Here is a 16,966-nt window from a genome sequence, read left to right as displayed (position 1 = left end):
TATTTCGTTGAAACGTGGAATGGACAGCTGATTTTAAACTTGAATTCGAGGAATATGAGAAACAGAGGTGTAATGGCGGATGCAAAGTAAGCTGTCAAAGTATGGTGCATTATATTTTTGCTTTGATTCATGAACGATCAAATATATTTCACCGATTAAAGAAAGAAATAGTAAATATGCGTTGAATATATGGAATTATGAAATAATTAATCAATTTGTATATATAATTAAAAGTACGAATATCTTGTATATACTAATTAATATTTCTTAAAACTGTTTTTACTTTATAATGATGAATAATCGGAGACGAACGAATAATTTCACTTATGTTAGTTCTTGTGTGAAATATATGATATTTATGCTCAATTTTGTTTTTTGGGTGAGTATATTATTACTATTTCATATTATGAATTATTATTTTTATTATTATAATTAATAAATGCTATTATACTATTGTCATTAATGTTATTAGCATTACTATTTATAAATAAAGAAAATAAAATTTTGAATATTTTATTTAAATTAAAATATAATATTTATTTTATTATGCAGTTATTTGGAGGACTTCTAATTGGAGTAGGTTTATATGCATTTGTGGATAAATGGCAAGCAACTGGTTCTGTTAGAGTGGAAAATGTATATGATGTAATTCTCAATATTTCACTTGTAATGGTTATTGCAGGAGCAGTAGTCTTTGTTGTTAGTTTTGCAGGATGTGTAGGAGCATTACGTGAAAATACTTGTCTTCTTAAATTTGTTAGTATTAATAAATGTATTATATTTGAAAGTTTATTAATAACTAATGTAATATCTAATTATCTATTTACTGTAGTATTCATTGTGTCTATTGGTATTCTTTCTGCTTGAAATGGGTATAGCAATTGTTGGTTTTATATTTCCACATACATTACAATCATTATTGGAAGAATCATTCACAGATAAAATCATACAAACATATAGAGAAGATCCTGATTTACAAAATTTTATTGATTTTGGTCAGCAAAAAGTAAGAAATATTATAATAGGATATTTAATAATATATACATATACATATATATATATATATATATATATATATATATATATTATAATTAGTATTATTTTAAAAAATTTGTTTTTTTTAACAGTTCAGATGCTGTGGTTTAAGTCAAGAAGGATATTTGGATTGGGGAAAGAATGAATATTTCAATTGTTCCAGTCCTAGTGTAGAACGTTGTGGTGCACCATTTTCATGTTGCATTAATGCTACAGATATATCAGTAAGTATCTTTAATACTTTCTTAATAATATATTTAAAATATTTTTCAAATTTCTAGAGTGGACTTGTGAATATAATGTGTGGCTATAAAGTACAAATGCTACCAGTTTCTGAAGCAGGTAAAAAAGTATGGACTAGTGGGTGCATTGAAATTGTGAGAAGTTGGGCAGAACGCAATTTGTACACAATAGCTGGTATTGCTTTAGGTATAGCTCTTAGTCAATTATTTGTCATTTATCTTGCTAAAACATTAGAAGGCCAAATTGAATTGCAAAAGTCTCGTTGGCATTCCTGAGCTTGACTTCAGGCCACCTACCGCTATCAAATTCCTCCCAATAGGCAGGTGGCCAATATTCGATCAAGAAGTCATGATACTAAAAAATGTGGAAAAATTCGGATGGCTTTACTTATTAGTATTGCAGTTCTTGTATACATAATTTCTATTTTTGTTTTCATCAAACTTTTTTTTTATTTCAAAAACAATTTTCATTTATATTTTAACAATGATTTTTTATTTTTTACATAATGCTCTATTTTTATAATTTTATTTTCTTCATTACCAATTTATGTTATATGTTGTCAACAAATTATATTAAGTGATGTAGCCATATATTTTTTCTTGAAATTTTCTCAAACTTGAACAATCACAGGCTGGTTGCTTTTAAACTATATAAATTCAATCTAAAACGAAATATTTAAATAACGATATTATTCAATATATATATTTAGTTACATATCAAATTTGTTGCAAAAATTACACATATGAGAAAAAATATTTTTTTATTCGCTATAAAAAATTAATTAAATTAATGTAATTAATTATATATTAAAATAACCACAATTAATTTTGTAATAAATATTAATTTTTTTATTATGTATATAATTTATAAAAAATAAATAACAATAGTAAATTTCATATGTTGGTAATTTTTGCACTAAAATTAATATATTATTCGCACATTATAAGTAATAGTAGTATTGTAAGTATTAAAAGCATCAAGCCTTTAAATATACAAAAGACTTACATTTTATAGTTTAAGAAATAGAAACAATTCTAAGAGATTCAAGATTTTTTATATATTTACATAGTTATTTCCGAAAATATTTTACCGTGTGCGTATTTAAGACTCTGTCTCATAATAAATAATTTTATTGATTAATTCAACAAAATGGAATAAAATAACGAATATAATTAAAACACGCACATGGTTAAAAACATATCTTTTTTATTATATAATTTTATTATTATTTATATTAAATACAATATAAAACTAATTAATTAGTATTATTTATATAATATTAATTAATTATTTTTTAATTAATATTATTATTTTTTTATTACATTAGTGTAATTTAAATAAGACAAAAAAATACGTCCAGTGCCAAAGTCAAAGTATCATCATCATTTTATTTGAAAAAAACTTGACAATAATCTGGTGTAAATGATTTGTTTATTAAGTATATATATAATTCATCTGCGTGTCTTTTTATCAAAAATAAATGTAAAACTGATATATAAAACTATCTAATTTGTAATAAACAAAATATTATTCTAAAACTGTTTTTTTATCTTTACCAATAAATTATTATTATTGTATTAATAAAATATATTTTAAGGATGAATAAATTAAAAAATAAATGATTATTATTTTTTGTAAATATTTATTTATATAAAGTATAATCTACAAAAGTACTATTTGAATATTCTAAAATTATACTTTGTCCATCAACAAGTTCAGAATTTTCAAACAATTTCGTTAATAGCATATTCATTTCATTACATATTAATGCACCAGTTGTATAATGAAATAATTGTAGTTTACATGTTTTTGCTAAATTATTATTATTAGATATTTTTAATATATCAGCTATTGAATCTATTGCCTTCCCAATTGTCCAATTTGTATTCACATAAATACTTTTTGATGGTCCTATATGTTTATTAGATATTGTAGTTGGGAGATATACAAGAAAATAACATCTTTCATTCATTGGTATATTTTTCACACCAACAGCAGAACCCTTTAAACGCATAAGCCTTACCTAATTAAATAATATCATAAATAATAATTATATATTAATAAGTAATTAATATTAATAACATCTTTTTTTAATTATTATATTTAAATATTTAAATATTATACTTTATTAGCCATTGCAGTATTTTTAGATTTCTTCAAAGTATTTGAAATTTCTTCATCCACTATAGCTTTTGCTTCTGCAAATTGTTTTTTTGGTATTTGCCACTTTTTTAACTTTGTTGTTTTTTCTTCATTTGTATATTCTAAACAACCATGATATCTGTGTTGTAGACAGAAATGTTTTTTACATTTAATACATTGCATTTCGATAGGTGACATTTCTTTGCAAAATTCTTCTGAACATGTATAATTTGATGCCTTTATTTTAGTATATGTTATCTTATCTTTAAAACTTAAACATTTATGAGAAGATATATGAAAATGTTCTTTGCAAAATAAATCATGACAATGATTGCATTCAAATGGTAAAAAATTTAATTGTTTGCAATCTTTGATTGAACATCTTGCTCCAATATTTGGAAATTCCATTTTTAAATCTATAATAGAATAAATATATATATATATATATTATGAACAAAAATATAATTTGTTTAATTAAAATATATAATAAATTATTAATATATTAGTTATGTTCAATTATTATATATCACAAACCATTACTTATTTAACTATGAGAAGGTGTTGGAGAATGTAAATGGTTTTCACTGAGAGTTCCTAAAGCTAGATTATTCCACTTTTGTTCTAATTCTTTCAATGTCATATGAGAATCACCATTATCACTTTCAGGATCAGGTAATTCTGCTATTGGTACTGAAATATCATCTATAGGCAAACGTTCTTTATGCCAAATCTCATCAATTAAATCTAATAATCTACCGTCTCCACATACTTGACTGTCCATATCGTAAAATACACAATTTTTTAAATATTTTCTTTTATCTGCATTGGCAAATAAAATATCAAAATTTCTATTCGGTTACGATTACCTATTTTAATTGAAAAATTATAGTCACTGACATAATGAAACAAAGATGTTCGACTCTATAAATAAGATCGTATCAAATTAAATTACTATTATCGATTAAAAATATTTCAAGGACAACAAAAATAAATTATCGTTCAAATAATATATAAAATTAAATAAAATAATATTTTTTATTATTTTTATTTTAGCATTATTTAAATTTTATTTAACATTAAAAATATTTAAAATAATTTGAATTGTTAATTATGATTAAACAAGATTACACATTTAATAATCATAATATCATTATATAATTATATTTTTTTATTCTAATTTAAATTTTTTGAAATTGATTTTTTTTTAATTCTCATAAGAAAATTGTTAATATTATTTTATTACGTTTTAGAAAAAATAGAAATAATAAAATTAGAAATAATTTAGTCATTTGGTACAATTTAATTATTAAATTTGTTTTAATTTATATATCGAGTTTTACTAATTATTTTTATTAGTTAATTGTTTTTTTTATTCATTGTATCAAATATATTTATTGTTATCAATTTTATTTATATATTTTTTATAATAGAAAATTTTTTTTTCTTTGTTTTGCATTAATTGTTTTGTTGTCTAATCTTTATTATTGATTAATTGAATTGTATCATATTTTTTAATTTTTTTCTTTACAAATGCCTTTTTCGCATGAAAGTCCATTAGTGCAAGGACAAAAAATGAAATGTACATCTTCAATTTTCAATAAACTACCATCCGGATAACCAAGGGTAACATTAAAAGGCTCATTAGTTGGTCTACAAACTTCTCCTTTTCCTTGCATAGGCTTACATTGTGGTATACTATATCTTGCTGATCCTAAAATTATATAAATAAATTATAAAAATTATTAGTTTTAAAAAATAAATTAATCATTTTTTATGTAAAATGAATTTATTTTTTTTATTAAGTGAAATACCTAAGGTACAACAATGATTTGGTTGACATTCTGAACTAGTCTGACATTTAATATAATCATTTTGTGCGTGGCAAGGATATTCCAGTACAAATAGAAGAAAAGAAATCACAAAAATCGATGTCATCATTGTTATTTTTGTTTGCTGACTCCTGCAATGAAAATATATCTGTTTTTCTTTTTAGTTCTCATGATTTTAAAGTTATAAGATTTAATAAAAATTTATTATTTAAAGAAATAATTATTCTGGTCTTTTTTCTAATTTTTAAAAATTTTTTTAATTAATTCAATTTAATGTTTTTTTTTTTGTTTTTTTGTTAATTCAATTATTTAATTCAAAACTACAACAGAACAGTTTTAAGTTAATAACTATTTTTAACTGTTAATATATAAATAATGTTAGATAAAATTAATTTTAGATGATTTTTTATGAAGTTGGTAATTAGTCACACATGATTGTATATTTAAAATATTACACTATTTAATGTTTATTATAATTTCATTATTCCGGATATATCATATTATATCATATTTAATTATTACGACTTTCAATTTTCTTCAATTAATATAACAATAATACAAATTTTTTTGAAAGAATAGTAATATATTTAATATAATTGTTTAATAGTTTAATTTCAAATGTCATTGAAAACAATGATAATGAAATAATTTTTAAACTGAATTCAAGATAATTAAAAATTAATTTTATAATTTGATAAACTTTATTATATTAGAGAAATTAACTATTTATTACAAATATTATTTATAATATTAATAATAATAATTATTAAAAAAAATTTTAATTATTTAACAAAAAATTAAAAATTTCTAAACTCTATAATAATTTAATATTTAATACTCTAATATTTGTTAATTTATGATATGAATTTCATTCATGATGATATGATAAGAATTATCATATGATATTATGATAAGAATTTCATTCACAATAAATACATACATACATACATATAATATATATATATATATATATATATATATATATATACACACACATAAATACGTATATAAATAATTACAAATTTAGCATTATAAATAATTGTAATAGCATAATTTTTTTTCTACAAATTTTCTTTTTTTTTTAAATATTAGAAATATCTAAAAATATGATTTTAACAACATTTTTAATTTTGAACATTATATTGATCACGCATTACTTATTTTTGTTTTCATTTTCTGTTTTTATTTAGTAAGAGACTATAAAAATTATAAAAATATACGTGAGCACTTACAATCCTTTTACACTGTCTACACTCGGTAAACACTTATTCACATTTGATCATGCAAACTGATGTCTGTTGTTTTTATATCAGTTTCCTCTGTTCGTTCCTCTAAATAAGCGATTGAAATAGAAAGATTTATTTTCGTATTTACTGAATATGTTAAATTTATATTAATTGATTTAAAGTCAGTATTTATATAGTATACTATATATGATATCAAAATATTTTTTTATAAGTGAAAAAAAAATATTTTTCGATCAATACTCAATCAATAATTAAAAGATCATATAAATTTATAGTATAAATTCATTATATATTTTACAATGATTTTCATTATGTCTTTGATAAAATTTTTAATAGCAAAGGAATTATATAATTGATTGATTAATGATCGATTTTATAAGTATGTAAATGATAAATTCAAGGAAAAATTGTTCGTTTATAATTACAGTATTATGTAATTAGTTAAATAGAAATCCTTCAAAGAAAGATTTCTATCAGATCTTGGAAATATATACGTATGTAGGATTGATAATTAATTTGATGTTAGTTATTTCATATTTATATAATGATATCAAGCAATTTAAGTGTATTTAAATAAATTTACTATAGATTCATTTTCATTTGAAAAAATTGAAATTTATAAACAGATATATGAACTTGTTTGTTTAATTAATTATCTAATTTTTTTCAATTAAATAAAATCACGCGCCAAAAGCAAATATAGAAAGAGAAAGCAAATAATACGAGAAGAAAAAAAAATAGTGAATATAATAGAAATAAAATAAGAATTGATTATCAATATTTCTTGTCAAAGAAATTTCTTTCAAGAAGTATCTTTTTAAATGTATTTAAGAGATGGCGTTAATCTTCAGTTCTTATTCTATTTTATTTTTTAAAAAGATGTGATACTCTGATACTCAAGAGATTAATTTTTATTCTATTTTTTATTTTTTTTTTTTACTATTTTCTATTTTTTTTCATGAGTTTTATTTACAATATTTTAAAAATTGCAATATTGATTTCAATATTTTATTTCTATATTTCTTTTATTATTTATTCTTTTAGATTATATTTGCTCTGCAAAATTTTGTACGAATAAAAAATAGTTTCGATATCTGATTAACTTTATTGTTTTATTGTTTAATTTATTAATTAAAAATTTTAAAAATCGTCGATGTTTTCGTTCATATTGCATAAATATTTACAATTGTATATAAAAAACACTACATATAAAAAATTGATTTATAACATTTATTAAAATTTATTTAAAAAATTATTAATATTAAATATTAAATATAATATAAAATTAATAACATTATATTTAACTCTATTTTTATAATGTTAAAAATCTTCAAAATTATTATTAAATATATATTTTCATAAAATATAAGCATGATATTTTAATTTAGCTCAAATAAATTTGTTTACTATTTATAGCAGAGTATATTAAACATTTTAATTTTTTTGTGTGATCCATATTTTAGACATAAAATTAAATATTAGACATAATATTAAATATTACTTTTCTGTATCTTTAATTTGTGGTGAAATAAATATTTTTTTTGTAATTAATATGTTTAATTATAGTAATTGTAATAATGTAATAATTGAACAAATTTAACTTTATGTTGAACAAATTTGATAATATCTATTTCGAAATTTGTCCGCTAGATGTTTTTACAATTGTCGAACTTTCCTTTCTATAGATAAAACTGGAAATAATCTTATATCTCATACGAAAGATTACAATGTTTTTAGTTTTGTGAGGTTACAACTATTTATAAAATGAGCTATTTCGTTATTTATATCTTATATATATGTTATTTAAAATGGTGAAATTCATTTTAATGTTGTTAAACATAAGATAATTCATTATTTTAATATATTTCAATGTTAATTAACAATTTCCCAAGAAATTTCTATTTTACAATGGAACAAATATTTATGTGAAATAAATAACCTCTAGCTTAATTTTAATTTACTCATTTTCAACTATGGTAATTTATATATAACTATATGTGATATTTACGTAAAGATTTAATAATATTAACTTAATAATAAACTTAAATAATATTTAAACTTAAATATTTTAGGCTCTCTTAGGAGCTCAGTTAGTTATCACACTTATTATGGTCAGTGTCATTCAAAAATTAACTCCACATTTTTCTTTAGCAAGATGGATTTTATGTTCTACTGGGTATCTTTTTAATTGAATATAAATATAATGCACATGAAATTCATAATTAATAAAAAATATTACAATAATTTAATAGATTGACACGTTATTTATATCCAACTGATCAGCAACTTAGAATCCTTGCTGGTGTACCAAAAGAAAAATCTAAGAAAGGCAAATATACAGAAAATGGAAAAGTTAAAGAAGTTTTTCATGTTCCTAGAAATTTAGATATTACGCTTGAGAATACTAAAATAACTATATTAGATGTAGTGCATTTAAAATATTATACAGAATATCAGTGGTTATTGGATTTTTCTATTTATGCTATTGCAGTTTATGTTATAACAGAGGTAAATTAAAGTTCCTTTTTTTTTATTTGTATTTATATTTCTCTAATACTTTATAATTATTATTATATTACTATATAATTATAAATATATTTTAAATATTATTTAACAGATATATAATTACTTATATCCAATCAAAGATGAAATTAATTTAAGTATGCTTTGGTGCTTATTAGTTTTGGGTTTTGCATTGTATCCTTTTTATTGACTTGTATTATTACAAATATTATTCTTTTCAAAATTTATTTTCTTTAATTAATATTTAGCAAAGTATTACTTTCCTTGTGGATACAATATTTTAAAGGAGAAGAAAGCATAGGTGAAAGATCTACATGTATTGTAACTGGATTTGCTTATCTTCTTATAGCTATGACAATTTTTATTGTTGATGAAAATAATCTTGAAATTGGATTAGATAAAGCTTATGCAAGTTTCAATCATAGTGCATCTCTTTTTCTAAATAATCAAGGTCTTTCTTCTACGTAAGTTTTATTCATAAGCTTTTTTATTTATAAACATTTTTCTTTTATAAATAATAATTCTTAATCATTATTCTTTTATAAACTTGTACAAAGATTTATAATATTTTTTTTTATATAATTTTTTTCTCATTATATTTTCATTTTACTCTTAAATAATATTTCTTTTATAGAGGACCTGCATCAAAAATTATAGTAAAATTCTTCCTTGCTTTGTGCTGTGGTTTACTTGGTTCCTTATTTACTTTCCCAGGTTTAAGAATGTCAAAAATGCATTGGGATATATTAAGGTAAATTTAAATAAATCTTTGATTTATTAATGCATTTTAATAAAAAATTATGTTTTTCAGATATTATAAAGATCAAAAATTATTATTATTAATAGCAAACATCAGTTATGCTTCTCCACTTTTATTAATAAGCTTATGGATTAAACCTATAAGCAGAGATTATCTCACTATTCGAATATTTAGTGGTATGAGTGGACCATTGTAAGTTAAGAAATAATAATTATCATAATAGATTTATCTATCCAATTTTTTTTATAGATGAATTCTTATAGGATGACAACTTCAACTTTTGAGAGTATGAGATTAATTGCAATTATTGTTGCAGTTTTATTAAAATTTTTATTAATGCCAATTTATTTACAATCATATCTCAATTTAGCTATGCAAAAATTAGAAAATCAAAAAAAAGAAGCTGGTAGAATTACAAATATAGATTTACAGAAAAAGGTATCAAAAAATAAAAATATATATAATAAAAAAAATTAATTAAAAATTATTTAATATAAGAATTAATTAAATCTTTTCTATAATTTATTTCAGATTGCTGCAGTATTTTATTATTTATGCGTTGTAGCTTTACAATTTATCGTTCCGATAATTATATGTTTATTTTTTACATTCATGTATAAAACTCTAGGTAATATCAATTTTAATAGAATATTTTAATAATTATACATATAATTTTGTAATGATATTCATACATTAGGTGGTTATACATGGGAAGGACTTTTAAAAGCACCATCACTTGAAGAATGCCCAGCTGATGAACTATCAAAATTTATATCAGATGTAATAAGTGATTATGATAACGAAAAAATTGTTGTGCAAGCAACACAAGATTTTCAACTTACTCTAAGTTCCTTAAAACAGGTAAAAATTATAATATAATCATTGCATTTCAATGTATCAAGAGAAATAATTTAAAAAGACTTCTAATATATTTTTATACAGATATTTACTGTGGATGTCTATAGAGGATTATTAGGTTTAGCAACATGGTGGAGTTGTTTTTCATTATTTGCAACTACCGCTATGGGTATGTTTTATCAATCATATTTCTCTAACATGTAAAACAATATATTATAAAAGAGAATGACTTCGCACAAATTTATGTCATGATTAATTTATCAATACTAAAATCATTGAAATATTTATAAATATAATGATGTATTTTGAAAAATATACCTATTTAAGGTATGTACAATATTGGTTGTTTAATGGAAAGGAATTAATACCATTATCAAAAATTTTATAATATGCATAGCAATAAAAATGTTATTATTATAACATGTATAAATATTATATCAAAATTAAAATTACAAATAGATCTCATTGTATCTTTATATTCCAAATTTTTTATTGGATATTATATTATATAACATATAATGTTTATATAAAAATTTAGAAAAACATTTTGTAATATAAAATATTGCAAATTATTGAATACAAAAGAGTATAAAATATTTTCAAAACAAATTTAAAAATGTTTTACAATAAAAAATAAATAGACTTCCAAATGTGTGCAAAATATGAATAAATCAAAGCACTGCCTGTAAAATAATTTATTTAATATTCCATACACGATTAACTGATTACAATTAATAACTCGTGCGTGTATCAGTTCTATGTCAAATGAAAGCAACTTTCATCGATGTTACAATCATAAATGAATTAAACAAAAATGTTTCACTGTCTTATGCCTATTCGTTTTAATATTATTTAACTAAAATCTTGTATATATTTTAAAATGTACAAAATATTTATTAAAATTTTATGTACAACAATTAATAATTTTATTAATGATATGAAATTATAAATTTTTTTTTTTATTTTATTTATTTTTATTTTATTTATTTTTTTTATTTTATTTATTTTTTTTAAATCTAATTATTGTATGATATTTTAATGATTTGAATTAATCATAAAAAGAAAAACTATATTGAATGATTATTATTCATGAATTGTTATCTTGGTATCTTGGAGAAAGTGTAATTGTATGTAGCGAAAATATATCGATGCGATGCTACTCACGTATCAACTTAGCTGCTTCCGTGATATATAACTCTCCACAGAGTACTTTAACGTCAGAATGTGATATTCATCAGTGATAATAGTGTCATTTATTTAGCAAAAAACTTTCAAACTTTTTATAAGTTATAAAATGTTGGTAAGTATTTTTAATTGTAATCTATTTTAATTGCATATTTTATAGAAGTTATTATTTTCAGAAATATATTATATTTTTTTATATTATGCTTTTTTCGGTATATGCCGAATCATCCATTCAAAATGTAAAACCAACAAATGTTCTTGGCACTTCTGATCAGCATGCGTCTTTCAGTTTTATTAGACCAGGTTTAATACAAACAGCTTTTGCTTTTAATGGTCCTAATTCACACCAATCATTTAGTTCCAATATTGGAAATCTTCAATTAGCGCAAAGAGTTTTACCAAATATTGCTAACGCTCTTGCTTATAAAAACCCTAGTTTAGGTTTGTACTATATACAAAATATTACATATCTTTACAAAATGTAATTGATTCTTATATTTATTATACAGGTGTATTTCCTATTGCACATGGCTATGCAACTGCACCTACTTTTGTTTCTTCTGCACCTACATCGTTACCATATCAAGCTTCTATTGATCCATTTAATGCTCTAGCATATTATCAACAGTTACAACAATTTCAACAACCCCATATACATGGCTATTCACCAGCTAACGCATATCAAACACAATTAGCACAATTATTTGCATTACAGCAAGCTCAAGCTCAAACTCAATCTCAAGAAAATGTGCAAGCTACACAGTCTCATACACAAGTAAAAACAGCATGCAAAAGCTATTTAAAATTGCATGTTATAGAATTTATTTGATTTTTGTTTAATTTAAATTTATATAATTTTTATTTAATATTAATTATTCATAGGTTCATCCTGAACAAATTCAGTTACAACAAGAGCAACAACAACAATCTCAAAATTTATTAGGTGTTGCTTATTCATCAGCACCATCAGTAGCACGAGTGAAAGTTTCCGGAAATGGCTATAAATTTGATTTCTAAGATATATAAGTATATTATAAAATGCTAAATTTTGTATTTTTTGTTATATTTCATATTTTATTTATTTATTTATATAAATATAATGAAAAAATGAATAGTTTTAAATATTACTTAAATAAAAAGTTACTTATTAAATTTTCTAATTGTACTTCTAACTCTGTTATTTATTTTTCATATCTTACAATATATTTATTTTAAAGTTATATTTCGCAATTATGCAATATTATATTATTGTTATTAAGATTTAAAAGAAAAATTTAACATTTGGAAAGGCCCCGGGGGGATTCGAACCCCCGATCTCCTGTTTACTAGACAGGCGCTTTAACCAGCTAAGCCACGGCGCCGTTATATATTAAATTATTATTAAATATAATAATAGTAAGAATATTATATACTTATTATAATTAAATATTTTTCCTATAATTTTTTAATTACTCTTTGATAATTTTTTAGATATAAATATATAATAAATGAATAAAAATATAATGAAATAATGTTAAGATTCTAATTCTAATTAAAAATAAAATTCATAAAGAGTATATTTTAATTATTTATTGTTATATTTCATTTTCAAAAATATAAAAAAATATATTAAACATCGCAGTCGGTAGGACTCGAACCTACGCTCCCAGAGGGAATCTGATTTCTAGTCAGACGCCTTAACCACTCGGCCACGACTGCTTCAATTCTTACTTGATATAAATAATAGAAATTTACTTTTCAAATATGATATATAAAAATTATAATTAAAAATTAATTTATAAAATATTACAATTATATTATATTATATTATATTATTATATACTTATTACATTTAAACATTTTTTGTATTTTGATATTTTCCATATGGATAAAAATTTCATTCTTATTTTAGATCTCTCTGAAAATATATTATTTGAGTTATTTGGTAGTCATATAAACATGTTAAAATTACATAGAAATTAAACTATTTTAAACTCATTAACTATTAACATAAAATTTTATATCTGTTTATTTACTTAATGTTATATACAAATTAAAAATATTTTTAATATATATATATATATATATACATATAAAAGTAGTATTAACTTTAAAAATATATAATTTTGATATAAGAAAATTCATTTCATATTTAATTTATTTTATGAATAAATTATTAATTTAATAATTTATTAACAGAAATAAAAAATGTACTTGACCCCGACGTGATTTGAACACGCAACCTTCTGATCTGGAGTCAGACGCGCTACCGTTGCGCCACGGAGTCTTTGAAACATCGGTTTATTTATCCTCTATTAAAAGTAAATTATTAAAAATATATTATTTAAACAATAATATTATGAATCAATAAAGTATTGGTAATATACAAGATGAAAAATATTATAACATTTCTTTTTTCTTCATATCTTTTTTTTAAAATAATTTTATCATTTTAAATGTAATAAAAATATAATTTTTAAATTTTCTTTTTCATCATATTAAATAATAATATGTGACACATATTCGATAATTTGATAATGAACATAAAACATTTGTTAATGTATTATATAATTTTAGTATATAAATACAATAATCATACAAAAAAAATTTTAAGATATTACGTTTTTGTATATATATGTGTATTATATATAAACACAACATATACACATATGTATACAAATATATGTATGTATATATTATATATATATATATATATACATATATACATAATATATATCTATTTTTTTGATAATTCAACTTATATTTAAGAATCATCCAATATAATAATAAATAGCGTATAAAATAAATAAAATTTATTTTATTTTCTATATTAAATCATATATTAATATAAAATTAATGTAATTAATTATATAATATATAATTACATGAATGAAATATATAATACTAAAATGTATTATTTTTTCTGTTTTATATATATGTAGATTTAAAGATTATTAGTAATTATACCATGAATTTAAAGAATTACATTTTTTCTTTTCACAATATTTTTTTTATGAAAATGTTTAGAAAAAGAGGAATTATTTTTATAGTTCCGATGTGTTCAGTAAAATTCACGTAATGCATGCTCACATCCCGTATGCAAGTTCCGAATTATCCGAAAAACATATTGACTTAGGAAGCTACATTTCTCCCTACGTTGGAAAGAGTTTCGCGCGGGTTGTCTCACAAAGCCCCTCCTAGTATCAGGATATCATGTAATCATGGAACATTTCTAACCAATATGCTGTTACAATATTCCATCATACCTTGACTTTCGCCCGTGAGGAATTTTTTCAACAGGGACGCATGCAGCTAACAGTAATTTCATAACTACCGATAGAAGCGTTAGTATAAATGTAGAAATGTATATGTGTATACATATGATTCTATGTCTACTTATTATTGCAAGCTTCAGTTACGTAGAAGACAAATTCTCCCTCATTACTGCGAATCATTTATTTTAGGGGAAAATTTAATAAGATTTGCATTTGTAAGAAGTGTAGAATTATCATTGAATATTATGATGTAAAATATAATGAAGAAATATTATTTTATGAAGAATTTTAATTATATATATATACACACATAAATAAGAAATATTATTATATTATTTCCAATTTTGGGGAAAAACAGTGTCACTATCCCATGATTTTATTATACATTATATAAATAAGATTAGATTGCTAATATTACTATATTGTCAAATAAAATTTTAAAATAGTAATAGTAAATCACCAAAGATATATTGAAACCATTGATCTAATATTTTTATCATATTGGATTAACAAATTAATAAATAATGAAAAAAAATTGTGTGAAGAATTGCTATATTATAAAAATGCTTAAAGCCGATTGCGGCTCTTCCTCAAAATTGTGTCTTTCCAATCAGCGGCTAACATAACAAACGTGGAAGTTTTATCTATCGTTTTAATATCTTATAACAATTCCTGCGTTCCTACTTATAGGTCGGTTAAATTGTTGATTATGTCCATTCTATCTGCTAACTAAAAATTCATTGGAGGATTATAATATATAGATATGTATTTTTATATATAATTACATATATATATATATATATATATATATTTAAATTATTTTTAATATGATACTCAAGTATGAAATTGATTCCCTTTTCTATAATATAATATATCAAATATGATAATAATAATATATAATAATATTATATAATAATGTAAACAATGATCACATTGAAGAATTATGCAGCTATATATTATATTATGTTATTATATTATGTTAAGAAAAGTATTTTTTTTATTATAGTAATCTAATTTATTAATTTTTATATTATTATAAATTTCAATATATGAATGCAATATTATATATATACATACAATATAATAAATTTAATATAATTTCAATATTTATGATGATAATAAATATAATAACACATATTACATTCTTAATACTAGTTAATAATACTTATATACAGTTTTCGATATAGTTTTATATAGGATTAGAAATAAATTAAAAATTAGAAATTAGAAATTAAAAATAAAAGAAAAAGATAAGACTGATATGACGGCCAATATAAGGATTGAAATCAATATACATAGAAATTTTTGTTCCTTATAACAGTATTTGTTATATATATATATATCAATAATAAATATTAAAATAATGAGAATTTTTTTAATTAAAAATAATTATGATATTTAACAATAATTAAAATTAATTATGAACTTATTAATAAATTTAAGAATTAAACTCAATTAAACTTAAGAAGTATTATTGTATCTCATTTTAAATCTTGACAATTTTTATATAAAAATAAAACAGATATATTTACATGTCTATTTTAATCATTTTAATTATTTAAGCTTGAAAAATATTTTGTTTTCATATATATAATTTATAATAAATAATTTTTTTACAAATATTTCATATCAATTATTTATTAAATATTATTATGAAAATAATTGATTTTGAGGAATAATGAAACGCATAAAAAAAGAAGATATATGTAAGTTACACTGATATAGCTTCCTCGACTAACATGTTAACCTAATCTAAGAAGGGGATAAATGAGACAGCCCGCGCGAATGTCGCTCAACTATACGAGAAAGGAGAAAAGTAGTTCATTTATGTTATCCTAATATTTTGTGTCTTGTATGCGGGATGTGAGCACGCATCACATTTGTATTTCT

At 21.1% G+C, this 16,966-nt stretch overlaps 5 protein-coding genes and 3 non-coding genes across 9 annotated transcripts; 3 read left to right on the top strand and 5 right to left on the bottom strand.

Annotated features, from left to right (window-relative positions):
• The first annotated feature begins 72 nt into the window (after positions 1 to 72).
• LOC122712849 (tetraspanin-33-like) lies at positions 73 to 2,196 on the top strand. Its single transcript, XM_043932801.1, has 5 exons — positions 73 to 379; positions 553 to 756; positions 833 to 1,006; positions 1,128 to 1,259; positions 1,317 to 2,196. The coding sequence occupies exons 1-5, from the start codon at positions 290 to 292 to the stop codon at positions 1,551 to 1,553; spliced, it is 837 nt and encodes a 278-aa protein (XP_043788736.1). The 5' UTR covers positions 73 to 289; the 3' UTR covers positions 1,554 to 2,196.
• A 724-nt stretch (positions 2,197 to 2,920) lies between these two features.
• Positions 2,921 to 4,102, bottom strand: LOC122712907 (AN1-type zinc finger protein 1-like). Of its 2 annotated transcripts, none has more exons than XM_043932919.1 (3): positions 3,961 to 4,102; positions 3,403 to 3,836; positions 2,921 to 3,301 (listed from the first exon to the last, which is right to left on the bottom strand). In XM_043932919.1, the coding sequence occupies exons 2-3, from the start codon at positions 3,826 to 3,828 to the stop codon at positions 2,921 to 2,923; spliced, it is 807 nt and encodes a 268-aa protein (XP_043788854.1). In that variant the 5' UTR covers positions 3,829 to 3,836; positions 3,961 to 4,102. The 2 variants fall into 2 exon arrangements, with proteins under 2 accessions (XP_043788854.1, XP_043788853.1); XM_043932918.1 differs by having other exon boundaries at positions 3,955 to 4,092.
• An 810-nt stretch (positions 4,103 to 4,912) lies between these two features.
• LOC122712931 (astakine-like) lies at positions 4,913 to 6,572 on the bottom strand. Its single transcript, XM_043932962.1, has 3 exons — positions 6,482 to 6,572; positions 5,232 to 5,380; positions 4,913 to 5,131 (listed from the first exon to the last, which is right to left on the bottom strand). The coding sequence occupies exons 2-3, from the start codon at positions 5,356 to 5,358 to the stop codon at positions 4,932 to 4,934; spliced, it is 327 nt and encodes a 108-aa protein (XP_043788897.1). The 5' UTR covers positions 5,359 to 5,380; positions 6,482 to 6,572; the 3' UTR covers positions 4,913 to 4,931.
• Positions 6,573 to 8,411: 1,839 nt separating this feature from the next.
• Positions 8,412 to 11,061, top strand: LOC122712890 (transmembrane protein 161B). The gene is made up of 11 exons (XM_043932888.1): positions 8,412 to 8,472; positions 8,569 to 8,672; positions 8,749 to 9,004; positions 9,114 to 9,193; positions 9,268 to 9,483; positions 9,654 to 9,770; positions 9,831 to 9,971; positions 10,043 to 10,217; positions 10,311 to 10,407; positions 10,477 to 10,640; positions 10,722 to 11,061. Exons 1-11 carry the CDS (start codon positions 8,470 to 8,472, stop codon positions 10,839 to 10,841), a joined length of 1,473 nt encoding a protein of 490 aa, XP_043788823.1. The 5' UTR covers positions 8,412 to 8,469; the 3' UTR covers positions 10,842 to 11,061.
• A 696-nt stretch (positions 11,062 to 11,757) lies between these two features.
• On the top strand, positions 11,758 to 12,850 carry LOC122712925. The gene is made up of 4 exons (XM_043932956.1): positions 11,758 to 11,937; positions 11,999 to 12,263; positions 12,332 to 12,597; positions 12,705 to 12,850. Exons 1-4 carry the CDS (start codon positions 11,932 to 11,934, stop codon positions 12,837 to 12,839), a joined length of 672 nt encoding a protein of 223 aa, XP_043788891.1. The 5' UTR covers positions 11,758 to 11,931; the 3' UTR covers positions 12,840 to 12,850.
• Positions 12,851 to 13,109: 259 nt separating this feature from the next.
• Trnat-agu lies at positions 13,110 to 13,183 on the bottom strand. Its single transcript has one exon. It is a non-coding gene; the product is annotated as a tRNA-Thr (tRNA).
• Positions 13,184 to 13,438: 255 nt separating this feature from the next.
• On the bottom strand, positions 13,439 to 13,520 carry Trnas-aga. Its single transcript has one exon. It is a non-coding gene; the product is annotated as a tRNA-Ser (tRNA).
• A 496-nt stretch (positions 13,521 to 14,016) lies between these two features.
• Trnaw-cca lies at positions 14,017 to 14,088 on the bottom strand. Its single transcript has one exon. It is a non-coding gene; the product is annotated as a tRNA-Trp (tRNA).
• Between the last annotated feature and the right edge of the window lie 2,878 nt (positions 14,089 to 16,966).

This window comes from Apis laboriosa, unplaced genomic scaffold (assembly GCF_014066325.1).
Source record: "Apis laboriosa isolate Shangri-la unplaced genomic scaffold, ASM1406632v1 scaffold21_cov150, whole genome shotgun sequence".
In the NCBI taxonomy this organism is placed as follows: domain Eukaryota; kingdom Metazoa; phylum Arthropoda; class Insecta; order Hymenoptera; family Apidae; genus Apis; species Apis laboriosa.
The sequence above is the reverse complement of the archived record's forward strand: the minus strand, read 5'-3'. Positions and strand labels throughout refer to the sequence as shown.